The 25,680-nt window shown below is 47.7% G+C and overlaps 7 protein-coding genes; 5 read left to right on the plus strand and 2 right to left on the minus strand.

Annotated features, from left to right (window-relative positions):
• Positions 1-1,032: 1,032 nt before the first annotated feature.
• On the minus strand, positions 1,033-1,653 carry FFUJ_14228 (uncharacterized protein; the record flags this gene model as incomplete). XM_023571125.1 has 3 exons in its annotated part: positions 1,033-1,447; positions 1,508-1,543; positions 1,607-1,653. The coding sequence occupies 3 exons, from the start codon at positions 1,651-1,653 to the stop codon at positions 1,033-1,035; spliced, it is 498 nt and encodes a 165-aa protein (XP_023438187.1).
• A 1,554-nt stretch (positions 1,654-3,207) lies between these two features.
• FFUJ_14227 (uncharacterized protein) lies at positions 3,208-3,720 on the plus strand (the record flags this gene model as incomplete). XM_023571126.1 has 2 exons in its annotated part: positions 3,208-3,245; positions 3,315-3,720. 2 exons carry the CDS (start codon positions 3,208-3,210, stop codon positions 3,718-3,720), a joined length of 444 nt encoding a protein of 147 aa, XP_023438188.1.
• A 1,599-nt stretch (positions 3,721-5,319) lies between these two features.
• Positions 5,320-6,143, plus strand: FFUJ_14226 (uncharacterized protein; the record flags this gene model as incomplete). XM_023571127.1 has 2 exons in its annotated part: positions 5,320-5,428; positions 5,722-6,143. The coding sequence occupies 2 exons, from the start codon at positions 5,320-5,322 to the stop codon at positions 6,141-6,143; spliced, it is 531 nt and encodes a 176-aa protein (XP_023438189.1).
• A 969-nt stretch (positions 6,144-7,112) lies between these two features.
• FFUJ_14225 (uncharacterized protein) lies at positions 7,113-8,724 on the plus strand (the record flags this gene model as incomplete). XM_023571128.1 has 5 exons in its annotated part: positions 7,113-7,519; positions 7,572-8,016; positions 8,063-8,111; positions 8,167-8,624; positions 8,677-8,724. 5 exons carry the CDS (start codon positions 7,113-7,115, stop codon positions 8,722-8,724), a joined length of 1,407 nt encoding a protein of 468 aa, XP_023438190.1.
• Positions 8,725-12,892: 4,168 nt separating this feature from the next.
• Positions 12,893-13,717, plus strand: FFUJ_14224 (uncharacterized protein; the record flags this gene model as incomplete). The annotated part of the gene is made up of 1 exon (XM_023571129.1): positions 12,893-13,717. One exon carries the CDS (start codon positions 12,893-12,895, stop codon positions 13,715-13,717), a length of 825 nt encoding a protein of 274 aa, XP_023438191.1.
• Positions 13,718-18,944: 5,227 nt separating this feature from the next.
• Positions 18,945-23,038, plus strand: FFUJ_14223 (uncharacterized protein; the record flags this gene model as incomplete). XM_023571131.1 has 4 exons in its annotated part: positions 18,945-19,015; positions 19,060-19,504; positions 19,553-22,557; positions 22,606-23,038. 4 exons carry the CDS (start codon positions 18,945-18,947, stop codon positions 23,036-23,038), a joined length of 3,954 nt encoding a protein of 1,317 aa, XP_023438192.1.
• Positions 23,039-24,718: 1,680 nt separating this feature from the next.
• Positions 24,719-25,096, minus strand: FFUJ_14222 (uncharacterized protein; the record flags this gene model as incomplete). The annotated part of the gene is made up of 1 exon (XM_023571132.1): positions 24,719-25,096. The coding sequence occupies one exon, from the start codon at positions 25,094-25,096 to the stop codon at positions 24,719-24,721; it is 378 nt and encodes a 125-aa protein (XP_023438193.1).
• Positions 25,097-25,680: the final 584 nt, after the last annotated feature.

A 25,680-nucleotide genomic window follows, 5' to 3' on the forward strand; every position in this document is an offset into this window, starting at 1 on the left:
CACCATTCCAATAGGTTTATGCATCGAAACAGCATATCACCAATAAGACAGAACCAATATGAGCTACAGGATTCAGAACGGCTCATAAGAGTAAGAAGGGCCTGTTGGAGATCGAGCACGACGATGAATTCGGCGAGCTGCGATACTGAGAAGAGACGTCGACTCTGACTTTGGCATAATGGAGGGCAAGATTGGGGACGCAACTTGCATTAATAAGCCAGATAGTCTTCAGCAGTAGCGCCACTTGCCAGATGAGCAGTACAACCCCATTACGGCATCCTATTCCCCTGCAGATCTCCACGTACAGCCAATAACGCGCCTGTACGCCATGATGAGTGGCCAAGGAAGCATAAATTGAGTCCCGTGCTGCATGCCTGTGTGGTGATTAGGACAAAGGTAGTTACCCATTGTGCCAAGCAGAGCAGCCAGATTCAGGGAGCGACTGATGCGCCTTGAATTAATGTAATGGGCACCTGCAGCGGTGCGTATCTGTAGCTGAGGCAGAATCCTGGCAGGTAAACCCTTAAGATGGAGAAAGCGTGGCCTGATGAGCGGTAAGAATGTTCTCGGTGTCAGTGCCAGAGGCGCGGCCATCACCAACAGGACTACAGTATCCCCAGCTCAGCCAAAGACGTATGCTGCCGACCAATAGTCCCTCAATCCCGAAACCTTGAGTATTGTGCCATTCTTTACGGCTGAATCCAGGACCCTGATCATTGACAGGTCATGTTCCAACAACTGTAGTGAGCCCTGGGTACTCGATTCCAATCGAGGCAAGAGGTGAAGAGAAGACGGTGAAAATGGATCAAAGGATCGAACGTCGTGAGCTGAGGAGACATTGTTGAGAGTCTCCAATGTTGGTACGGAGAAGCAAGAGAATGTGACATCCGCTGCGCCGCCTAGAAAACGGGGGAGCTGTTCGGGTGGCCATGTTGGTGTCCTTTCACATCGATGCCCTGGTCACTCGGTCTACGGCACATAAGGGGCTGTGCGGTAAACAGGCAGTGCTGAAATCTCTCAGGTCGCTCATGACTACCGCCAAGTAACTGGCGATGCCTTAACGGTCACTAGCCTGACAAAGATAGCCCGAGATCTTAGGCGGCAAGGCGGCGTGGCGAAACGGCGACCCAGAGATGATGATATCGCTGCTCTTGGACGTGGGTCAGTCGCAAGATTCCTTTCTGAAGCAGTAGCGGGTTCGCGGTCTTTACAACTAGAGGCCCACCACCCAGATTCTTTTGCGCGGTGGAAATCGTCGGTACCAGCGGCGTGTCGGAGTGCGGCTGTAGTGGGAGGAACCGACACACCCTTTCGGCGGGCAACGGAATTGTACTCGTGTTTGGAGAGTGGGTAGAGCACCAAGTAGTTCTGAGCATATGAGTGACCTTGGCTGTACCGATAATCTGCTGGCAGCTCATCATGCTCTTGTCCCAGTCGGCCCAGTACTCTATCGCGCAGTAACTTGAGTACTATGAGAGATCGTGCATTGTCCTAGACCAACTGTCACCCAAGCGAAGCATCCCAGATAAAGAACCCCAAAGCCCTATGTTGCATCAGTTCGTGGCTATGTCCGAGTCGACCTGTCGCTATTGAGGGGTTTGCTTACAGTATCGAAAACAAATGCGGCGTATCAATGCTGCTGCTCTGCTTCATGTCGCAACGTCTATTCTCGTTGAGGGAGGATTGGTCGGTCGCATCGCGGTGAAGTTGTCGCGTCGCGTCGTGTACGTGGCTGCATCAGGGCTTAATGTCATGAAATCGCAGTTTTGCATAATTGGGGGGTTATCGCAAACAGACCATCAACAGGTCGTGAGCCTCGGAGCAGGTGATTGCTATGTTTAAGCTGGCCAGTTGAACTGGCAGAGACAAAATGGTTGCGGCGCTGACTGCAAGGCTCTGGACCTTTGATTCCCCGCGGCGGTTACACTCAGATATGGACCAGGGTAGCTCTGTAACCATGAACAGCTCCTGGGGTCATTACTTGCTCCCGCGGAAAATTATAGTGCCTTTCAGCAATGCAGCCCTATACCTCCTCTGCTCCCGCGAGCAAGTGCTCCCTCCTGCGGTAGCGCCGGTAACATTTGACGTCCTGTCCCCAGTATAAAGTTGCATCTACTCTTTTACTCACGACCTTTATTCGTTCCAACATTCAGCTTTCTCTGAACTGATTTCTCTTACTGAATAAGGCATTAAGTAATATTGCCCGCCAAATAAACACAAAATTCATCAAGCCGTCAATTCTCCTGATAATTCTCTGGACTTGTTCTTTTTTTTTTTTAGCTTCCACTTGCTTTACATATTACAGATTTCTATGTTTTCTTAAAGCATTCATTTTTTACCGTCTCTCAGGTTTAAATTCGTGGCCTCTCATGCGTGTCTGTTAAGATTTTATTCGCCATCGTCGGCCTTTTACTCCGTCTTTTGCTGGCTTCCTCAATAAGTCATCGGCGTAGTTCCCCTTGGCCAGCCTTGTGGGACTCTCTATCCAAGCCCGGTCCCGTAAAACTTCAGTGACAGCGACGTGACAAGTGGCACAGTCCACAGCTTCTTTTAAATATCACGTGCAGTCTGGGAAGCGATGTAGCCTCTGTCTATGTCCATTTCGGCCCGTCTGATTTTTCTAAAAGCCGACCAAGCATGTCCGCCACGACCGTGCCGTCCACAGGTCGCTCCAAAACTTACCTCGACGTTAGCAGCTTGCAAGAGCCGACACAAAGGTCTGTTCAAATTAAATGATGATTTAGTTGAGCTTTGCATGTCTTGATATCTAATGCATCGCGCAACACACAGCGACTCAATGCTCATAAAATGCAACCATGGATCTCATATCTTTCTCCTTTCGTAGATGCCCCTGATTGCAAGGCAGTTCGATGCCGTCTACAGATCAGAAATTAGCGGCATGTATAGCCACAGCCACAGCCACAGCCACAGCGTTTCTGGGCTCGCACTGCCAACAGCTGTTAAACTCCTGCGATCCCAATCGCGGCTCCACATGGCGCGCAGATCAAGTGTCTGATTGGCTTCTCCTAACTCCCTCCCCGCTTATGTCATCCTCCAAACCTCGACTGCGACCTCCGCAAACACGCAACAAGAAACAATAAAGCCAACTTTGATGTTACTTCAACTCCACCTTGACTTTCTACCAAAAAGACAAAGCGCATTCAAAAATTCAAAGACAGGCTAAATTCCGAGACTACTACTGCCACAATGCCACCTCGACAAGTCAAGTTCCCCACCTTGGAGGAGTAGCGATCCGCCAAGGATGAGGGCCCAATATCCCGGCTCGCAGCGCGCAACATTCTCGTCAATCTCAGCAGCGATCAAATCCGCCAACTCCGGCTGTACAGTCTCTTGGAAATCGAGGAAGCTACACAAGACATCAAAACCGCTGATGCCACTCTGCAAGAACTCCAGCATGAGGAAGTTGCCATTCCCCAGGATGAACATCAACCTTCAGCCATGAAAACCATAGTCAACGCCCTCGTGGCTATCGTCGCCCTGTTCCTCGCTCTTTTCGGTTTTGGCATTAGCAATGCTCCAACCGAGGAGGAAGCGCAAACTGCTGCGGCTCTGAAGAAGGTTTCGCTTGAGCGCAAGAAGGCTGAGAAGAGGATCAAGCGTGCAGAGGCGCACATGCGTGCTCTTGATCGACTTGTTGAGGCGCAGCAACTTGATATAGGTCATAATGGGACTGGGAGCTGGGAGATGATTGAAAGATGAAGCGATGCAAGACTCAATAGCGCGGGATGGAGTTTGGTGGATGGTTGTTCGATTGATCCCTTTTAATTTATGGCGTCTGGTTGGACGAACGGAGACATGAAATAAGGCCAAGTAAGTGTCGATATGTCAAAATAAATACAACAAAATGGCAAAACACTTTTCAGTCCATTGCCCACTGGAGATGAACATTCACACGAGGCAGGTGACCCAGCTGAGCTATCGAGTCCAAGCCGGCCGTGGTTTCTTGCTTGACATCAAAACCAGACTGGGATAGGAACATTGTAAAACTGGTACCCTCAATACGGTGTCTGGTTGGCATTGCAATTTTTCAACAGAGCATTTCCGCCCTCTTACTTCAGGAGCAGCGGTCTTCTCCCGTGATGGTCTTCGTGCCTCCGCTCCTGGTGTCACCCCTACCCAACAGCCAGCGCGTCGCGTCTTGGAGCAGGGTTGGAAGCAATCCAGCCACGTATGAGCCTGCATTAATCCACACACCAAGTCGTGACAGAACTCCAGGGTATTCTGAGCTTTAAAGCCAAGACATATTTGGGAATCTCCGTGTTAATCTCAGATACGACAACTTTTGGATTGCGGGTTCTATTTTCAGACTTATTCCCAGGACCACGTTGGCACGCAGGATTCCAGACTCGTAGCGGCTGCAACCCAACACTCTGCCTTTAGTTAGATCAAGCCTACTGGCGATCTAGGTGGCTAGCTATGACCAGGCCGACTGCCACTTTCAATTGATAAAAGCAGGAGTCTCTCGATCAACGTTGGATTTGTTGTTATAGAAAGTCTGCACTGGTAAAACACATTCTTATGCGAGGCGACATGCTGGGGCCCCGATTTCAAACAAAACGACGTCTCAACGGGTTTTTTTCTAGAAACCCTTGCCCTTTCAGGGACCACGATCATCATGGTCGTCACAGCACATCCTCGCAGAACAGAAAGTCGACACATCCAAGTTACTGCATGTCGCGTCAATATGCAGCGAAGTTTTTCGTCGTCGCTAGCATCGTATCAACTCATGAAATCAACTCGCCCTTAGGTAGGTGTTCTTGGTGTTTCTCTGAATAGCCGCTAGGTCAAAGCTCATATGGATATTCTACATTTTGCAATTGATCTGGCTCTTCAATTGCAACCCTGATGACTGCAGCCACGACGTACTTTGAAACCCGCGCAGGTTGACCACATTACAAAGCTTTCTAGTCCTATCCAGCCTTAGGACGCGGGACAAGCATGGGCGGAGAAACGGGGAGATTGAAGTCAGACCCGATAGGGCACCCAAACCTCAGTCTTGTAATTAATCCCTATCGCGCCATGTGGTGGGGTAGCGTCCTCAACCAGACACTGACACATGCCAGGCACTGCTTTCTGATAGGTCGCGGAAGTTTCCATCTGTATCAGCCCGAAGATGCGTCATGTCTGCTGCCTCACCTTGACCTGGATAAAAAAGTCGAAAATGGTAGACTCACCGCCATTTCATTCTCCCAGCGCCAGATATTCAACCATGATTCCTCCCTCTCATTCTCCCCGACTTAGCTTTTCCATCAACTCCCACTCTTCTCTACGACCGCATTCACACTCCCAGCCATCACTATGCAGCGCTCCAACGTTTCTCAGATTCACCCTGCCGGTCTATTCTCTCTCCACCCCCGAGCAGAAGGCCATGTGGAACAAAGCCCGGCGGAACTCAACGGTCTCGATGGTTAGGCACTATCGAGACCAGAACTCCCGGCGCTACTACCAAGGACGAATTTATCTATATCCACCGAAGTTCAAATACAGCTCTGTAACCTCCAACATGCGTACAATCTGATTTGCCTTCCACAAAAGCCGTTCGCTGTAATCAAGGCCATGCTGCGAAGCAATGAGATGGACGAGAATGTCGCTCCCCCATTCTCGTTCCAGCTCCAACCTCAAGTATTGCACGCTGGATACGACTTCCACCGCAAGTCTCCCTCATCTTCTACTCAAGCAAGTTTACTGACTGATACACAGGGATAAGCACCCCCCATAACTGCCTCGTAGCAGGCTGCGACCACATCTTCGCCATCATCATCTACCAGCCAAATGATGAATCCCCATGGAACTTTTTCGTCACAGAATTCTATCGAGTCCAAGGCCCTGCGAAGCTTCCTTACCAGATCTCGCCAACCTTCCTGCAGGTCGACTACCGCTCGGAATACCTCAACCTCCTCCGTTACGACATCCGAATGGCCGTCGAAAATTACAATACAATGGTTCTTGGTTGGTGGGCGCGACTGGCAGCTCGGATGGGAGGGCGAGTCTTTGAACTTCGTCACGTCGATGCCGCGGTGGCTCAGCTAAAGGAGCAGCTTCTGGACCCGGAGATGGTGGCCGGGTGGATGAACGAGCGACATTCTCCTTTGGGAAGGGGTATATTTGTGAGGCTTCGGTAGTGAAGGCTAGATGCTGTGTACATGTTGCTAGGTGGGAGAGAAATAGAGAGATGGATGGCTTGACGATAAGATCATCTTGTTTTAGGGCGTTGCCTGATCAGTAAATATGAAGGCTTTGATTTACTTCTACTACACTATATGAGAAGGTGCTTGAAGATATCTCAGTATTGAACACGCTCTGTCTAGCGAATTAACATCCATAAGTAAGAATTAATATAATCACTAGCGTTGCAATGTAGCTACACAATTTGTCTTGGCTAATAGTGGTGCAGTCATCCCCATGGCCACCCTATCCACTAACCATTGCCTTGGGCAAAGAGGTAGTCCAGCTTCTCACGTCTCCAGAAACCATCAGGTAGATGCGGCACTTTGTTTCAATAAGGTAGACTGCTTCTGCGAACACACCGAATTAGGGACCATTGGTATATAAGTCGTTTCACGCAAGGTTGATGCAATCAATTGATGGCCTCTGTGATATTATTGACCGGCTCGCACCACTAATTCTGGCCAGGGTGAATATGAAGAACTCCATGTCCTACATGTATAGCGCGGACAGGATCCTTGGGTTCTGGTTCCCATCTCACGACTCTTTAATAACCCGCCAGGCGTTATCACGCCACCTTTGCATAATGTCGACAGACAGATATAGTGAGTCTAGTAGTTGCAGTAGTATTTATATTAAACTTAAATGTTTAAAGATATCAGTGTAAACCATGTAGATAAAAATCTCCTTATGCTGGCTAAATTGTGCCTAGCCTCTGAAAAGAGTTCGGTTTTTTTAACCAAACAACAGCTTTTTCAGGCTTATATAATCATGCCTTATTCGCAGACGTGCCGGAGAGGATGCCCTAAAGCCTACGGCCAATCAGGCGTCGTGGCAACATTGTCAGCTGAAAGCCAACCCCAATACCCCTCATTTAAGAACTTCACAGCCTTGGGTAAGATAACAATAAATATCTCGTATCAAAGATGGATCCCTTGTCAATAACCACAGGCTGCGTAGGTCTAATTTCGACTATCGGCACGCTTTCTTTATCCATTAACAGCTTCGTGCGTACCTGTCGCGAAGCTCGTAATGACCTAGATCGAGTAGCAAGAGAGCTCCTCTCCCTACAGACAGTCCTTGAGCTCATCAAAGATGCAATTGACGAGGATAAGACATTTCCCAACACTCTTGCATACCATGTTTCAAATATTTTGGCCAACTGTCATCTAGTCGTCACCGAGTTGCAAGGCTGTCTTACGAAATATGGCAGCAACCGACTAAAGACAAAGGCCGGCTGGGCTATCAGTGGCCAAGGAGACGTTACGAAGTTGCGGTCAAACTTAGAGGCTCATAAGGCGGCACTGGAATTGGCTCTTGATATGCTTGCGCTGTATGGCCTATCTATGCCTAGGATACTTAACCTCTCCGGCTGACTTTTCTAGACATACGGCTAAAGCAATAAAAACAGACACAACAGAGATCCGGAATGATACATCAGCTATAAAGGATGGCACGGCTCAAATTTTGCAAGAAATCAGCCAACTCCAGGCACAGCTATCAAATCGAGATAACTATATCCTGCAGAAATTTCTAGAAGATATGACGACATACACTGAGAACGACTTAGATGGAGCGTCTATCGATTGGAAAAGTTCTAGTACATGGGTCCCATCTCCTATTATGGAAGACGAAGAAAGTATTGGCTCTGCACAGCTCTCGATTTCTGAGTCAGCGCATTTTAACGTCTACAACAATCATTCCGAGTATCAAGTAGCCGAAGAGGACGGACTTTCGGTGTGGGAGTGCATCAAAAACGTGGAGACCTACTACAAGGGGATAGAGGGAGAGTGGCGCGACATCTGCTTAAGACGACGGCGCCGAGCAGCAGTCATGACAGAGCAACGTCCCTCTTCCCTGTCTAAAGTACCTTTAGATTCCTTTGATGCCGCTTTGGTCTGTTTCGTCCCCCATCCCCGTCTACAGTACCTCCAGAATTATTTGATGCCTTTAGTCTGAGTTTTTACTGGAGTACGTCAGAGGATATACCAGACCCTTTCGCTGACGAGGTCTCTCTTGAATCTTCCACGACCCATTTCACGGCATTGACGTTCCCGGGACGTGAATTCGCTTTTCAGGACATTCTTCGGCCTGGCCGCTTCCAACCACCCAGACAGATCAAGATCGCATTCTATATCCCAGTAGATGGTTTCACTTCTCCTAATGAATTCGAAACGCAATGGAATTTTATTTCCATTCATGTTGCGGCACTCGCTCAGCAGGTTGCATCACCTTGGCAGAATATTGTTGTTATCATCGAGGGGCCTCCTAGGTGGATTGGGGTTCATCCTGATGTCCTTATGCTCTTCAGGAAATTGGGGATCCTGTTTGAAACAGATCAGTCCATTGATTATGTTGGCCGTGTCTCGCTGTATCCGCCATACCATATGGAACGTGATGAGATTTTTGAGCGACCGATCCTTGGCACTATATATGAGGTAGGTTACTAACCTTATAGTTCTTCTTATCTAACCTTCTTCTAGCGTACAGTGCAGCCAACAACTCATGCCTATAGAGGCTGTTTTGAGAATCTTCTAATTCCTACACCACTACAGGTAATAGCAGTGGCGCCACATCAGTACCGAAACGACCCGACACATCATAATCTGCAGTATTATGACAACTGGGCTGTAGCTGTTTGTTATGTTTTGAAACCAGAGTTTATAGTCACTCTGCCTTACCCTGAAATGGCAAAGACTCCCCATCCAAACCGATTTCTTGGGGATCTTTGGAGGTGCCGCACCCGATTTAGCAACTCAAAGCATGAGCATGTCAATCAATGTGTCCTGCTTACACCCTTGGAGTTTCAAACGGGCCGCGTGGGGATAAGGCAGGTGAGGAGCAGAGTTGGACTTCTCAACCGTAAACCCAGCCTGGAGAATGATGTCTCGAGCCTTTCTTCCCAATCCGACATCGACATACTGCCGCATCCCAAGCAATCCACCACGTCTGCGGAGCACGTCGTTGGCTTCAGGTCTCAGCCAGAGTCAACTGCAAGGAATACACCTCCTGTTGAAAATTGGAATTATATTTACATTCTATCTGGCTTAGTTATCTCTTATATTATATTATTCTCTACCTTTTATACCTATATTTTATTTAGTTTAGTTTTCTTTTATATTATATATATCTTTCTTTTAGTATAATATTAAATAATTATAAGCTTAGCCTTTTTAATTCTTTTTAGTAGATTTATAACTTAATTAAACTTATACCCAAGTATTAAGCTCTTAGTCTATCTAAGAGATATACTACAATAACTACTTATACTGGCAATCTTATAGACTATGATGTACTGATAGGGTTCCTTTAAGACTTAACCTACTCAGCTAGTTTCAGTCTGCGGGAAATGTGAGAATGCTAGAAGATCTAATATCATGTTGCAATACTTGCAGCCCTTTCTATCAACAGTAAGAATCATCCCTGGCCATGCTGACACGATCACATAACGCTAATGGGTTCTCACGTCAAGACGGTGTGCTTCACTCTCACGGGATCCGGTCATCCCTTCAAACTGGCGTCCAAGATTGAGGGCACTTGACGGATCAAACAGTCGCACTGTCACGGTAATGTCGACTGTGGCGTTTGCTATGATTACACACATTGTCTCGCCTAGAATACTGAACTAAATTCTCAGTTATTCGTGCGCATATCACTGGCCTTCGCGTACTCACCAAGTGCCTTTCCATGTCGCTACAGATTCCGCCCCGAACTGACCCCCCTTGTTTCAAGCTCCAATCTTATCCTGAAGCAGCGATGACTAGACAGGAGCTGTGGTTACTGTGGAGACATGCTGCACCTTGTAGTCGTCCCAGCAGTAAGCGGACTAGCACCAAATTACCAAAAGCCCTCCATCTCCGATGCATCAGGCATATCGTTGGGGCTTTTCGCTTATTCCAAGGTAAACGATGGGGAAGTGTCGTTATCATATTGGGACAGAGGGATAGTGACCCTGACAACTAAGGAGATCATACACCTCGATAGTGCACAGCTTCATGTGGCTAAGTTACTATAACCATTCGTTGTCGTTGGTACAAACAACTTCCCCTCATCCCTTGGCCAAGGAGGATACTTACATATCCATGTAAAGTCTGAGGAGGGGTTTTGTAATGCCTTTTTTGGATTGATGAAAACCCTTACCTCAGGCGACGAATTCTTCCAAAGGGAAAGTCATTGACAGCACCTTTGGGTTAGTCTCTTGTCTCGCATCATCAACCTGGAAACCGAGACCGCCAATGAATAGGAGAGGCTGCCTACATCCGACCACTTACCAGAGACATCTGGTCGTGGATAGTCCCGCCATATCGAAAATCATTTCCCAGTTTCCAATCATCTGGTCAACGGCGAAAAGATCTGATGTTGACGACAGATACAGCCCAACCCGACCTACATAGCAGAAGAGTTCTTCATAAAGTGGCTTGATACGCGCTACATCTAGTCGGGGTACCAGATCATTATTCCAATGATGCAATGACCCGATATCTTTCCTCACAAATTAAAAACGCTTCAGTAATTCAACACGCAGAAAGAAGAATGATTCTTAGTTTCCTCATTATGCAATAACGACAATCTAATTCCACCGTACCCGCTCGTCATGAACAATTCTCGTCGATATGACCACCAAGTCGGCGAATTCGCGAGCAAGGAAGAGACAGGGAAGCTGAGAAGAATACCAGGTCATGTCTATGACGGACACTCCACTGACTCTATAATAACAATATCTTTACCAGGTTCAGAGACACAATCATCAATTAGGAGACGATATTTCAGTTGGTAGACGGTCTAGTTCTGTCTAATATCCCTTACAACGCTCACCCCCAAAGTCAATCTCCTAGTCATTCAGTGAAAGGCATGTCAGGTGTCCCCAATAATGCTTAGCAGTTATCGCGAAGTTATTATTCATCTTCATAGATAAAGAGCACATCGAAAAGCCCGACAGGAGCCCTCCAAAGAAGAGCGTGATAGTGAATCCTCCTACAGATCTTGATCCCTGAAACTGATACGATTCAGAATCTTGCGAGGTGGCGCCCGTGGTTGAGATTCGTACATTCAGAGCCAATTCTCTCTCCCAGGAGGGCCGATTTCATTATTGTACGAAGAGAAGCAGTGGACTTGCTGATTCCATTCCCCCTTTTCCATGTCGGTTTTCATCTCGAATGACGACTGCCAGATATCAAGACGCTCTGAGCTGTAGACGGTGGTTCTTGTCTAAGATCCTATAATAAGTCTGCTATAAGTATAGCCTGTCTTACCTAGATGGCCGGTAAGAATAATATCTTGCTAGATGTGCCAGGTGGCCTCAGTACAGTTATCAGTTAGAACTCCAGCGGCCAAGTACGGATGCTTATTGCATCTTGCGAAAGTGCCACCCTAAAGCCAGCACGAAAATATGACTTTCTTGCGCCACCTTGATCAGAAGGTCTTCATGAGATTTTATATCACGGGTGGCCGAGTCATCTCAAGTCCTCGCGCCGCAGTATCGCCATTGACCAGACCTTGTGGCGCTCTCAAGAGGTACAGACCTATCAGCAATCCTAATTCTTCGATGACAGATACGCATAAGAGAATCTGGAGAAATGGAATCTCGGCTTCATCCACTTCAGATTTCCGTCAACTCTTTCAAGGCCTTCGCCTAACGGCATTTGACAACTCGACGGCATGTATTGCTTCATGGATGATGCAGCGATATGCAAGCCATATAGTTTTATATCCAGTGGACCGATAAAAAGCAACCATTTGCACCGGAGTGAGCTACCGCAACGTCTCGCTACGTCTTTAGAATCGACTTATCTTAGCCATGTAGAATTTGCCCTGTGGACCGCCTAGAAAACAGACGCAAAAGGTATGCCTTGGATGCGCACGGTGCTCGCATTCCAGCATCAGGCCCGACTACTGAGCGGCTCTACTGGCGAGGTTGCCTATGAGCAAAAGATGGATGACGAGCCCAATATAAGTGAACTCTAACCCATCACTTAACCAGGATCAAGCACAACTTCTGCAAAGTTAAATCATGCTCGCTTTTCAGCCAAACATTTTTTCTCTTCAAGGCGTTGGCAAAGGCCATCTCGGACTCGGACTGTCAGAGACCTGAATGTCCCGGTTTAATAAAGAGGCAGCCGAGCGCGAGTCCAACAAGTGCGATCTCGCCAAGTTTGACAGAGCTCGCCTTTATATACGGCACCATCAACTTCTACAACACCAACAGCACAATCTACTGACTCAAAGTGCCCTGGGCATTTATCGCAAGATTTATTCATCGTCAATCCAACCTAGAGTACGAGAGCCACGATAAGCCGAGCATCCAGATGCTTATCCAGTACTATATTGGCTTTCAAGATGACGTGATTGTGGTCATTCAGAATCACACAAGAGTATAAGCCTATAAGGGTGTTAGACATTGCCTTGATGCCGAAGGTGACACCTTGCTACTGACAAAAGCATCGAGATGGGTCACTCAGAACATAACTGTCGTCGCTGCCAATCCAAACCTAGTACTGCCTCCTATGGCAGTACACACGCATGTGTCTTTATCGATTTCTTTCGACAAGTTCAATAAAGAGGTGGCGGAAGCGGCTGGGTCGCATGAGAACGGTGCAAGGCTAGACTCTTACGGCTAGTCTCCCTCAATTATCTGTTGAAGCCTTGGGTGGGGAGAACTTCTATCACTTCCGAGAGATGAACCCCGCTCGCAAGGATAAGGGTGGCAATGAAGATCTTAGCGCACGTCCCTTTGAAGCGCTCCCCCGATGGACAGTGTCTCTTCGCCGATGCCGAGCTGCCAAATGTTGTCTTTGAAGTTGCATACAGCCAGGACCCAAAGCAACTCCCCAAGCTCGCCAAAGGGTATATCCATCATTCCTGGGGAGATATTAAGGCAGTTCTTTGTTTTACCATCGCAAAGTCGAAGGAGTCCACCGTTTCAGTGTGGGAGCCTGCATTCTACCCAGAAGCAGGCAGCGATGAGGTCACGATGGAGATAGAGCAGGTGGCCAAGTCACAAGTATGTCCATATTTGTCCATCAATAGGATCGATCAACTGACAGTCCTAGTCTTCCGAACAGCTGACGGAACCCCGATCAATCAGGACTACGAACTTGTCCTCGATCTTCACGACTTTATCCCTGATCCAGATTGCGATAGGTACCCGAACCCCCCCATCTCGATTCCGTACTCGAAGCTGTACGAATCCCTCTTGGAAGCCGAACGGCGGTCTAAGCCGCGCCGCAAATTCTCGCACTCCAAGCGCGGTGTGAAGCGGAGTCGCCTGTCCTCGGATTCCGTTGAATCCGTGGCTGAGGAGGACAGAAAGCAGTGGAATGCCAAGGATCGCGCGACGAGGGACAAGCGAGATGCAGAAGACTGGGATTATCTGGAACTCAACGATGAACAGACACCCAACGTCGAACAGATACTCGATGACGAGCACAGACTCAATGACGAACAGAGACCTGCTAAACGTTCACAACAGGGACGTGCCTGCACCAAGCCCCCTATCGTGGAGTTGGACTCTAATGAAGCCGCGGCATCTTGATTTTTGGGATTGGATTTGCGAATGAAGTGACTTGGATGACCGATACACATGCTGGATTGGATGGTTGGATTCTTCGCACAAAGACCGGATGATTGACTTTGAAAAGGCGTTAGATGGTACCCTCTTGGCGTTGGGGCATACTTGGCATAAGCTTTAGACTCTGCCACAGGAATAGGACGTGGCGTTATATTGTGCCTTTTGATACTGTTGACTGTGTAGATAAATGCATTTCCTAAGACAGTACTCCTGACGTGTAGCTTCATAAGGGGAGGTAACTAAATTTGATTCATCTATTCCAAATAATCAAAAGGTTTAGGTAAGTTTAGTAGAGCTTAGTTTAGATCAAGAAACCTAGGCTTTGCTGTCTGGATTAAACCAAGGCTAGATTGGTGCTTGCTCTTCGCCAAAGAGTCAATTAAGAGGCTTATATGCTGTGAAGAAGCTATGGATCCTCCGTATAATTATATTTAAAGAATAAGTTTCCGCCGTCGCCATAAACTCCGTCGCCGCCAACGAGTTTTGATGAGACCACCTAACGCAGTCAGACACTTGATCCGCACTCAGCCTAATCAGCCATGAACTTGGCATCACATCCACAATACACCACCCATCTCCCCAGAGGCCTCCCTCACCGCAGCGAGCCTCTGGTATGACCATAGCCAATATCAGCCAACCCTTGATGACGGCGACGATGTCCAAACTCCTTCATCTTGACAGAGCACCGTAGTTCATAAGATAGAGGAAAATGCAGACTCCCTTTTCCCCCGTTGCAAATTCTTTGCTATAAGCTACCTTATGTCGCCACCTTATATAGACCTTCTTTTCTCAGGCCGTGCTTTTTTCTCGAGGCCTTTGTCCATCGTTGTCCTCGCGTCGCCTTGTTCGCAGATCTCTGGGCATGGAAGACATCTTGGCTTACGTTGATCAGTCCGAAACGCTCTACGAATGAGGCGAGGATGGAGTCATCAATCCACTAGTTCTAAAATTCTAGAAGCTTGCTCAGAGCAGTGTTACTGGATCTTGGAGCTGCCATCTTGTTCCTTTCCTGCCGTTATCCCGAGGACAGAGCAGAATTCGTCCAATGCAAAGAAACTTCTGATCAATCGAGCTTGCGTTACTATTCCACAACAAGTTTTATTATGGTAACGGATACCATCAGAGAGATATTTGACCCATACTAGACCAAGTTCACAGAATTGTTCTTGAAAGGGTGTCATCGAGGCCTCCTCAGTGGTCTGGGGCTAGTATGCTATACCCAAGATCTAGGCAAGGCGTTCTCGGGATCCTCTCAATAGCCACTACTGGAGTTGCCGTCAAAATTCCGTGTCAGATCCTTCAGTTCCTCTTTATTATGCTCCTTCGGGCCCCGGTCATAGCTCTCACTGACATCGGTGAACACAACTCGAGTGTTGGCGCAGTGTGCCATCAGTGGATCTTATTAAACTGTGATGTTCGAATTTGCTCTTCTCTTCGCGGACAGCGCCAAGTATATTGCAAGCGACCTTCCAAGCGGATACAGTCTTCATGCTCTGTGATTGAGAAAGAGAGAGACAGAAGCTTGGAGGGTGGTAGCAGACCTTTGAGTATGGGAAGCAAGAGGTGCTGGCTTACAGTCGGAACACCTCAGGAAAGGTTTTCTCACCAGTGGATCAACAATCCTACCACTGATAGCCTCACCTGCATAAAAAACATACCAAAACTTACCTTGTATATACCTAATTGGTCTGTTGGGGCAAAAACCTTGACCGAGTGAGCGATCGGTCAGCTTTTGATGGGGATCTGGCAGTGCTGACCACGCACAGTCCATTCGCCTTACTGACTGCAAATTGCTGACGACTTATTCGCAACACCATCGTCATCTAATATCGACGGCGCCTCAATTTCTGGCTGTTCTTGACAACTTGGTACGTCTGGTCTTTGCAGTTTATGCGATTGGCGGAGAAGGAGAGGTGTGAGGCGATGTGCTGGTATTCTTCTCTTCCTGCGAGCTGATGATCGTCTCTTATGGCCTGGCCTGACATACCTATATACCTGACTGAGCAGAGCCTTCAGCCATTAGGACGTTCACTGGGTCCTAAAAGGTCTGGGTGGTTTCCTCGACAGTCAGACTTCGTGTGAGTTCCTGGAACCTATATCATGAGTTCTTGGGCTTTTCATGCAAGACGTTATTTCTCTTAAGCCGGCCGGGATTTAGGCCTTGTTCTTCTTGCATTTATAGCCCGCAAATATCTTGTTATAGTTCTTAATGGCCTTGATGGATGTCTTGACTTGGTCGAGGGTCAGATTGTACTTGAGAATGTAGTGGGAGATGGTCTTGGATTATTAAATCTCAGAGGTTCTTCTATAGCTTATCGCAAATCGTCAGTAGATGGGAGGTCCCGCTGCAGATAGAACTTGACTTTGTGAACTCTCACCACTCTGTGTATCACTGCCTTGCATGATAGCGATCTTAGTGTTCCTGTACGTGGCAAGCTGATTGACTCAATTACACGAAGCAATAAGTATGCACATACCTATCAGTGTACGACAAGTCAGAACTTCTCAACAGTTCTTGCACCCGCCAAACGGACATTATATAGGGTTATCCTGTTTAGCAAGATGCCGGTACGGCTGGGGCAATCTCCTTAACTTACTTGACCTTCCCTGGAGGGGGCAGTCTCTATGAAGCATTCCTCAGCTGAGTTGAGATTGCAGGCGCTGGGAGCAAAAGCTGTTTGAGTTAAGTAGAGATGAAGCTTAATGTCACGGGTGACAGCGAGTTGGCCTAAACACCCGTAGTAAATCGTCAGAATCCGATGTGACTTGAATGAAAGCATCGTGGTCGGGCAAGATACTGAGGTTTGAGATTAAACTAAAACCCTGGGCATCTAGTCCAAGCCGGAAGGCTAAGTGGCGCAATTATATACGTTAAAATGTTCAGTTTGTTCGCTGGGTTTCTTCCGCGAGGTACACTATTGCTTTGCATTTTTTGTCATCAGCATAGCCGTTACAGGTATCCCCACAAGGGTCTCATGATTCACAAGATGAGTTCTAGAAAGCCTTTGCGAACATATCGGTATTCAGCTTAGGCGGAAAGTTATGGTCGGCGGTCCGGGATAGCATGGGATTCCTGTTCTCGTTACCAAAGGCCCGGACTTCCTACTCCTGTGTTTCAACACTACGCATTTGCTGTTGGAACAGAGTATCACAGTAACATTCGTGATAATTTGACTGGTTTATTAAGCATTCCATGACTCTAGCTATTTTATCCGATGCCCGCTTTTCCTTTATCTATTAACAGAATGCTACTCAGTAAGTTTGTGATATCCGGTTGCTTATGTGCCACTGCCAGGATGGCCAAAGATACTCATCGGCTTGGTTCCCACGCGGACTATTCTTCCAGCTTGTCAAAGATGCAAACCAGCTGCCAGAGCTCAGGTTTGGCCTTACGTAACCAAATGTTTCGAAATCATGGTACCTCAAAGTACGGCATCCCGTACTTCGATATTACGAGAACAACTCGGGATTCAACACAATCTGGCTTACATGAGTAAATATTGGAGATTTCTACAACTTCATGGCTAGGCTGCGCAGGTGATGCCATACAACTGATACGAGATTGAATGGGGTGATGTCTCGCGTTAATCCCGCATATGGGAATTCTTGTAAGCTCTCACTTTGTACAACCCGATGTTTTTATAATGGCACTGGAGCGTTTGATTGCGTAAGGACGCTTCTTTGCTCTGGCCCCATGTTTCTCGGTATTTGACTCGTGCAATGATATCCATGACTCAGGCGCTACACATTTCTCCACTCGGGGGATCCTGCACGCAACCTACTCAATGCTCCATCCCATCCTTTTGAGCAAGCAAACCTGCAAGCTTCAGTATAACTCTCGTAAGAGGGTAAGGTCAGACCCTTGGACAGGCCCCGCGGCTGGTTTAAAAGCCTTCGAAACGTGGGATTCTTTAGCTCGACTACAGGTATAGTGTGTCTCTTTGACTCCAGCAGTGACTGGACCTTGCGGACTCTATTGGACTCCGTAACTTGTCTAGTAAGTAGCAGGACTGTACATAGCGACACAGTGTTCTAGTCAAGTCAAGATCTAAACAGGCTTCGCCCCACACATACCCTACAAGGAAGGGGGAAGCCCTTGTGGCCATTCCGGACCATGAGATCCTTCACAAAATATTAAAAACACCTAAAAGCGACTTTCGGGGATGCGTCGATAACGCTCTCAGAAATGGAGACTTGGACCACGGCCAGGAAATGCACGCAAAGGAACGCCATATAATATTGGTCCCCGGATACAGTGCCTCAAATGTTGGGGAGTGTATTAACGGCTGGAGTATCACAGGCCATTAAGGAGTTCACTGGCAATCTACAAAAGCAGAGTGTATTAATTTCTCTACATATCTCACCAATATTATATAAAATCTGCCATAAGAGCGTTGCCTTAAAAATAGCATTTGGCAACTCATGTCAAATTTATCTTGGCCCTTACTAAGTAGACAATCAGAAGAACGTCCACCACATTGAACTAGAAATCAAGAGTTCTCTGGATTAAAATTGGCATACTTAAAGTAATTAATAATCTGCACTTTATGTTAAATAAAATTGTCTACAGACCACAAGGCCAGTCAACTCTTCTTATGCAACTCAACTTTCGGAAAATCTGCGGCCTTAGTAGCTTGACGATGCTTATCTTAGCTTGCTTTTCTTATCTAGCATCCATCTTAAGATACCTTTATCCCCAGACGCGAGATTGCCCCACACAATCTGATCTCACCCAATTCAGTCGTCCTCTTGTCCCACTGAAATCCATCTTAAGATTGTTTCTTCCCACATTAAAGATCTCTTGAAACCTCAATCTCACGCCCACTGCAGTACAACCAGCCACTCATCCCTCTCACATATAGGCCATCTTTCTGCAGTGCAATATTGATTGTTTTCTTTTCACTCATTCTCTCGGCCATGCAGAACTCTTAACCGGCTTCTGCTGGAATCGCCATCACAGCCAAGACAATCATAAGCGTGAGAGCGTAGATAATATTCTAGCCATAGTGCACCTTTACCAACCTTTCTTAAATATGCATGCTAATTCAAAGATGGGAATATTATGATTAGCGGGGTTCCTAAGGTCATCCAATCAACAACCACGTTCATGCAGGTAAGCATCAACCCCGCCGTCGGGTTTAGCTAGGCACCATTATTCCAGCTATATAGTGCAGTGTTATTTCCTTCTAACATGGAGAGCTCCATTCGAGATACCGGAATCTCTATCGCTTATGAACCTGAAAAGAGCGCTCCAGTTGTAGAGTACGTTCTCATGGTGCTTCCAGGGCTTTGTATTGACTAGCCAGCATCCTGTTCGTACATGGCCTCGGTGGTCATCCTCGGAAGACATGGACCTGTTCCAAAGGACCCCCCGCAATACACGAGTCGTTATCAGCCTCTGAGCCATCAAGGAAGAATTCTCGGAGGAGTGTCCTCGGTCGCACTCTGGGTCGTCTCCATCGAACATCTCGGACCACGGTAGTAGAACCTAGGCGTGACGCATTGCGCGACGATGCCAACCCCGCCGTGGTGTTTTGGCCTGTCGACCTTCTCTCCAAGGACTTCCCGGACTCACGCATTCTCGTGTTTGGATATGATAGCAAGATAACTAAATACTCGGCTGGCGCAGTCAGTGAGAATAGTGTCTTTTCACATGCCAAAGACCTTCTTTTTGCTCTTGCGTTGGAGAGACCCCTTCATCGGCCTCTGATATGTGTAGCTCACAGCCTCGGCGGCATCATTTTCAAGGAGGTATGTCGATGGGGAGGGTTTAATCTCAACTAATAATCTATGCTGCAGACGCTTTCGAGATCTTCATCGTCCACACGACGTGAGCACCAAAATATCCTTGAGTCGGTCGAAGCAGTTATTTTCCTTGGCACACCACATCGCGGTAGTGTAGACATCGCCGCTAAGGGCGAAGTAGCTCGGTCGCTGCTCAGTGCCTTAGGAGTAGCCACGACTCCAGTCATTTTAGACTCTCTCGGCCTGAAGAATACAGATCTAGAGAGAGCACAGGAGGAGTTTTCCCGGCTTTGGCATACGAGTAACTTTCGGGTCAAGACTTTCCAAGAAGGACTCATTCTCCCTAAGTTGGGGAAGAAGGTTGTTCCTGAATACTCCTCTCTCCTTGGAAATCATCGAGAACATGCTGAGACGCTGCAAGCTGATCATCTCGAGATGTGTCGGTACTCAGGGAAAGACGACCCAAATTATCGCAAAGTCGCTGGCGAGATCCGCTCTACCTACCTTTTAGTTACGGCAACTAACAAACTAGAGTCACTCGGACGCTGGGAAGAGAAGAGCCAGAGCCCCGTACCGAGCGTTGGTGCGTCTCAATATTCAAGAAATGATTTTCAGGATCAAGCTGGTAGAGCATGGCTCCAGTCATTGTGGTTTTCGGCCATCAATAGACGCTATGAGAGTTTGGGCAGCCCAGCCGAGCATACATGCCATTGGCTTTTTGATGACGAAAACTTCCACAATTGGCTCCACGGACGGAACCAGGAAAGATATCAAGGACTCATTTGGATAAAGGGTAAACCGGGCTCCGGAAAGTCAATGTTGATGGGAGAAGCGTTCCGTCGAGCAAACCGAAGACAAGCAGAAGCATCAACCCCATCTCAAACGGCGGCGTTCTTCTTTAGCGGCAAAGGCGATGAACCAGAGCACTCGGTTGTTGGTCTTTTTAGGTCCTTGATCTATCAGCTTTGTTCCAAAAACGCCCTTTTTATGCAATCTTTCCAGGAAATTTGTGATGCAAAGACCAAGACCGGATGTTTCATGGCATCAGAAGCAATTGCTTGGCAAGAAGCTGAACTCAAGGCTGCCCTAGAAAATATGATACTCCAGAAAACAAGCAGCAAATTATTGATCTTCGTCGATGCTCTAGATGAGTGCGACTCAGGTAGTGTGCGAGATCTAGCTTACTTCTGGCGGAAGATCACAAAGTCAGCTTTCGCTTCGGGGATCGATCTGAAAGTCTGTCTATCGAGTCGGCATTCTCCCTCTGTCACTGTGAGTGACTGCCCAGAAATCATCATGGAACAGCACAACGGTCACGATATCTCAACATATTTGAAGCAGAGAATCGAGATTGGGATTGGCATCCACAATGCGCAATGGCAAATCTTGGAAGAGAAGATCAGAGAAAGGTCAGATGGTATGTTTCTCTGGGTAGTCCTGGTGGTTGACGAGTTGCTTCGAAGCTGGGATGAAGGCAGAAGTCTTGAATACTTGACCAAGCGTGTTGAAAACACCCCGCAAGCTCTTGAGACTCTGTTCTCCGAGATGTTGTCGCATTTCGCACCCGAAAGGAAGAATGTCGCTGTGAAGCTATTCCAATGGGCTACATTATCCATGAAGCCACTTCGTCTTCACGAGTGGCATCACATAATGGGGTTTATCAGGCATCCCACGCCAACGTCGCTTGCTGAATGGCGAGCATCAGATTACTTTACAGAAACCGATGAACAGCTGGTAAAACAGATTAATTCTCTATCTCTGGGACTGGTCGAGGTGACAGGGGCGATCGAGGTCCCGCCGCATGGCTCAGGCTCTGACGTATCGTCAGTCGGTGTAGACGCAGGATCCTTAACCCCTGAACACGGAGGTACTAGGATCGTACAGGTTATCCACGAGTCAGTGCGAGACTTCTTCTTGAGGGGCAATGGGTTCTCAGCGCTAGACACGAGTTTCTCGACCCATCCTATTGGTCGTGGACACTTGTCTATCATGGCCACTTGTTTGGACTATGTGAACATTGGTGAGCTCGATGCTTTGGTAGGGGCAAGACAACGGATTACACATCAAGGTAAAGACAAAAATGAAGAACAGAGCCCGACCTCATTAACCGAGTCGAGTAGTGACTGCTCTCTCGGACATGAGGAACATCCCCTACAAGGCACAATCACTCTACCTCTACGTCACAAAACAATACCAGGGGATGATAGCAGACCAGAGAAAGCTGTAACAGACTCTCCCGAGTCAGATCCTTTTGTGGCTGTACATCGATGGCTGAAAGAGAGCACCGATTCTACTGCGGAGTCGGATTTACTAATCGATATTCCACGGGCTCCATTTTCGGATGTCTCTGACACACCCCGCTCCCAGATTCTAGAGGACCACCCTGCGCTACTCTCGTATGCTACCTTCGCACTGTTTGAACACGCACGCCTAGCGTACATCGACAGGGCTGATGTAACTCCAATCCTCGATCGTCTCAATGATGAAACAACATGGGCTCGTTGGAAATCCTTGAGAGAGGATGTGCCGCAGGCAGTTAAACTCCTTGATTTCTTGGAGGATGTAGGGCTTGTCTCCTGGATCAGCGCTTTTCACGATCGATTCAGTCCTGGTCAAAAGAGACAAGGGAGTCCTCTTATGAAAGACCTCCCAACATCACCAATTGATACTCAAAGATCTACTCTTTATCCGAGCCATCAGCTATCGGGGGGTGAGACACGACGGAGTTCGCTTCCAGTGCCTCTTTCAATACCCCAAGTTGATCCTCAAGAACACCCTCCTCCAATGTCCCGCCCAAGATGGCGAGGCGAGAGCCCCCAAAGCCTTAACCGCGTACCCAGAAGACAAGTCAGTGTCGCCAGCTTTGGCTCTGCCAGTAGCCACGATGGATACGACCGATTCTCCCCAAGACTCGAGAGTCCGAGACCTGTTAATTCCAAGGACTTCAGAGGGACACCTGTTAATTCCCAAGACTTAGGAAGGACAAAGGTTATAGGATTCTTCGTGTGTGAATGCTGCCCCAAGAAACCGAAAAGATTTGATACACAAGAAGAACTCGCGTAAGTCACTTAGCCATGTCATCTTCGCCTTTACTGATAGTATAATAGAGCACACGAGTCTGAGAAACAATTCGAGTGTTCATACTGCGGTAATAGATTCAAGTCACAAGCCGAAGCCGAGAGGCATCAGAACTCGCTGCATATTAGAAAACAGTCTTGGTCCTGTTCAAACCTACTAGGATACGATAGTGCCTTCCAGGAGTCAAGTCAGCGACCCGAAAAATGTGACACATGCGGATATTGTGGCGACGACTTTCCACGTTCTGGTACGGCCGGGAACGAGACCTATGCTACTGAACAAGATTGGGATGAACGCATAAGGCACTTGCAGGAGGTCCACAAGTTTAGGGAGTGCAACAGCACGAAGAAGTTCTACCGGGCGGATCACTTTCGGCAGCATTTAAAACATAGTCATATGGCTACTCGCGGGAAATGGACGGATAAATTAGGGGAGTTATGTTGTAAAAAGGAAAAAGATTAGATTAGTAGAAGCCGCTGACTCGGTGTTCTGGACCTCATGCGAAGCAAAGCCAGCCCGGGTATCCAATCTGCCAGCCATGAATGGATTTGGGAAGATGTCTGAGATATGCGTTTTGCGATGCCACTGACATGACTACGTGCTAACATTTGTCTGGGAACAATTTGTGGATCTGCACGAAGAGACGCTTTTTTCTTCTCATAAAGCTGAAGCTTAAACCTAGGTCTTAGATAGCATATCCCACCCCCTCGCGAAGAAAAGTCAATGTCCTTCTTGTACATAGTAACGAGTTGTTAGTCAGCATTTCTCAAGCACAGGAACAGTCACAAAGCTTTGCCTCTCTACCTCGTGAAGCGGCCTTAGACATCGCCGTCAAGTCCCACCCGCCATTGAGAAAAAAACCGAAAACGCCGGAGTTAGGAAGGTCTACGTGAGTCTTCTGCCAAGTCTCGGAATGATACAGGCCACCGAGAACGTAAGGTCCTTAGCTCGGTCTATGGGTTGGCTGGTTTGTGGTCAAAGCCTGATTCATAACCTTCGTTTGCTTCGCCATAAGACATGCCGTCGGGAAAACTTACGCAAGCTTTGAGATGACTGTGCGGCCTCAGGACTTACTTGCAGCGGATCGGCTCTTGTTCCTCCTTTGAAATGTGGCCAAGATGCCATGGAAAGTCTGTGAGGTTACTCCAGAGGCTCTCGCAACGGCGGGACCTTCGGAGTTTCCATACATAGGGGCTCGTAAATATGAACAAAATGCTGTTTCGAGGAATGAACTTGAACTTCCTGTCATTGGTGGGCTTGTCATGGAGTTCTCAGAGGATCTTCAGCGACAGAAGTTCAAAATAGAGTCCTAAGACGGCCCTCTAAGTCTGACATGGATATTCAGTCCCTCGAAATGTATGATCAAAACTAGCAACACTGTATTCCGGTTTCTGGAACTGCCTGTCCAGAATGCTACAGCTCGTGATTTTAAAGCTGGGAACTGCCCCATTCGCAATACCGAGGCTTGGGAGACTGTAACTGTAATGCCATCAATTTGAGTACAAGTGGTTGATTGCTTCCCATAAGCTTAAGCTTTATTCTGGCAGCAGAAGAGAAATAGAAGGAATTGATGTGATTCTCATCAATATGTGCTTCAACCTAAGCTGTTTCACGATGACTTTAAGTGCCTGGATCTGAAATCCGGAGTTCCGGAGGCTGGAGCGCCAGAGTCTGGAACTCAATAACTTAAGGACAGAAGGCCCGCGACCCTCGCTCGGTATATAAATATGAAACTGAAATAGGAAGACAGAGGCCGGGACTGGGTGATGCCGCGAGCGGATGCGTCTACGTCTTAAGATAACCCGAATCAAGAGACAAGGGTGAGATACCTGCAGTGAGAGTATCCTGATACCCCTTATGGACTGTTTACTCATATCACGGTGCTCAAATTCTTCGTCTTGTATTTCCCTGCTTGAGTATCTCAGCAAGTCAAGCATCAATTAATTCAACATTGACCCAAAGCATCCTTGAACAAAACAGCATTTCCCATTTTTCAATCCAGAGAATTGGCACCAGATTTAGTATGTGCAGGAGCCAGTGGCACATTCCGGCTTCAAAACCTTTTCCTACAACTTGCTCTCCGTGTTCCGACGATTCATGATCAACTGCTAACTTCAACAACCTCTCCTCGAGTACGAGAAGCTAACCCAGCCCAAAAATACGAAAGGTCCTGGCAGGTGCCGGAAGATATACCAATATTGGCAATCTGGCCTTCTTGATTTCTTCGATCGGTAGCCTGTCTGGTAAATCCTTATCCAACATGAGGTCCCATGCCTTGAGTGTTTTGAATAGGTCAAGGTAGTGGTCTGCGCGGACCATTTCCTCCACCTTGAGCGTTCGTTTATGCGGGTCTCGAAGCAGATCTAGTTCCATCTTCTCGTTGCCGAACGCAGAAAGGGCACGAAAATACACTTCTTCCTGCTCCATGTAGAAGTCGTCTTGGCAAGCAGGGCGGAATGCAGAGTGCGGGGACAGGATGAGATGATTCGTGATATCGGCAAGACAGACCCTAATCTCCATTGTCATAGGGCAGAGAGGTCTCAGCCAGTCTGTATCCTCAAAGCTGTCAAGGGCAGTATTATATTCCTCGACTGATCAAGGAGTCAACGTAGACTGAGGCTGATTCCGGGAGAATGGAGGCGGGAAGAGTCTCGGCCGAAATGAGATGGGGTTTTTGCTAGTTTTCCATCGGTGCCTTTAAGATATGCAGCACCAAGGAGGTAGAATTTGCCAATTGGTCAGACATCTTGGTACAATGTCTAAGTTGTGAGTTAGAAGTGTTATTTACCGCTGAGACCTGTGGCTGAGAGCTTAAATCAGCCGAGAGAACTTAGTGGTAGAACTTGCGATTCTCTGGGCAAGTAGAAAGTAGCGGCAGTGGCTTCACGTGTCGGAGGTCATCTTTATCGCAATAGACATCGACGATTCATGGACTAGCCAGGCCGCAAATCTCATGACGGATCTCGGGCGCGAGCCTCGGGAAGTAATGGAACACTGCCTCTACAGATCGTTGGACTTGTCCTTCATCTGGGGACATGGTGGTAGCGCTGCGGAGTTACCACCTGTAGCGATGCTGAACATCAGGATAGAGTCAGCGATGGGCT

This window comes from Fusarium fujikuroi, chromosome FFUJ_chr12 (assembly GCF_900079805.1).
Source record: "Fusarium fujikuroi IMI 58289 draft genome, chromosome FFUJ_chr12".
Lineage (NCBI taxonomy): Eukaryota > Fungi > Ascomycota > Sordariomycetes > Hypocreales > Nectriaceae > Fusarium > Fusarium fujikuroi.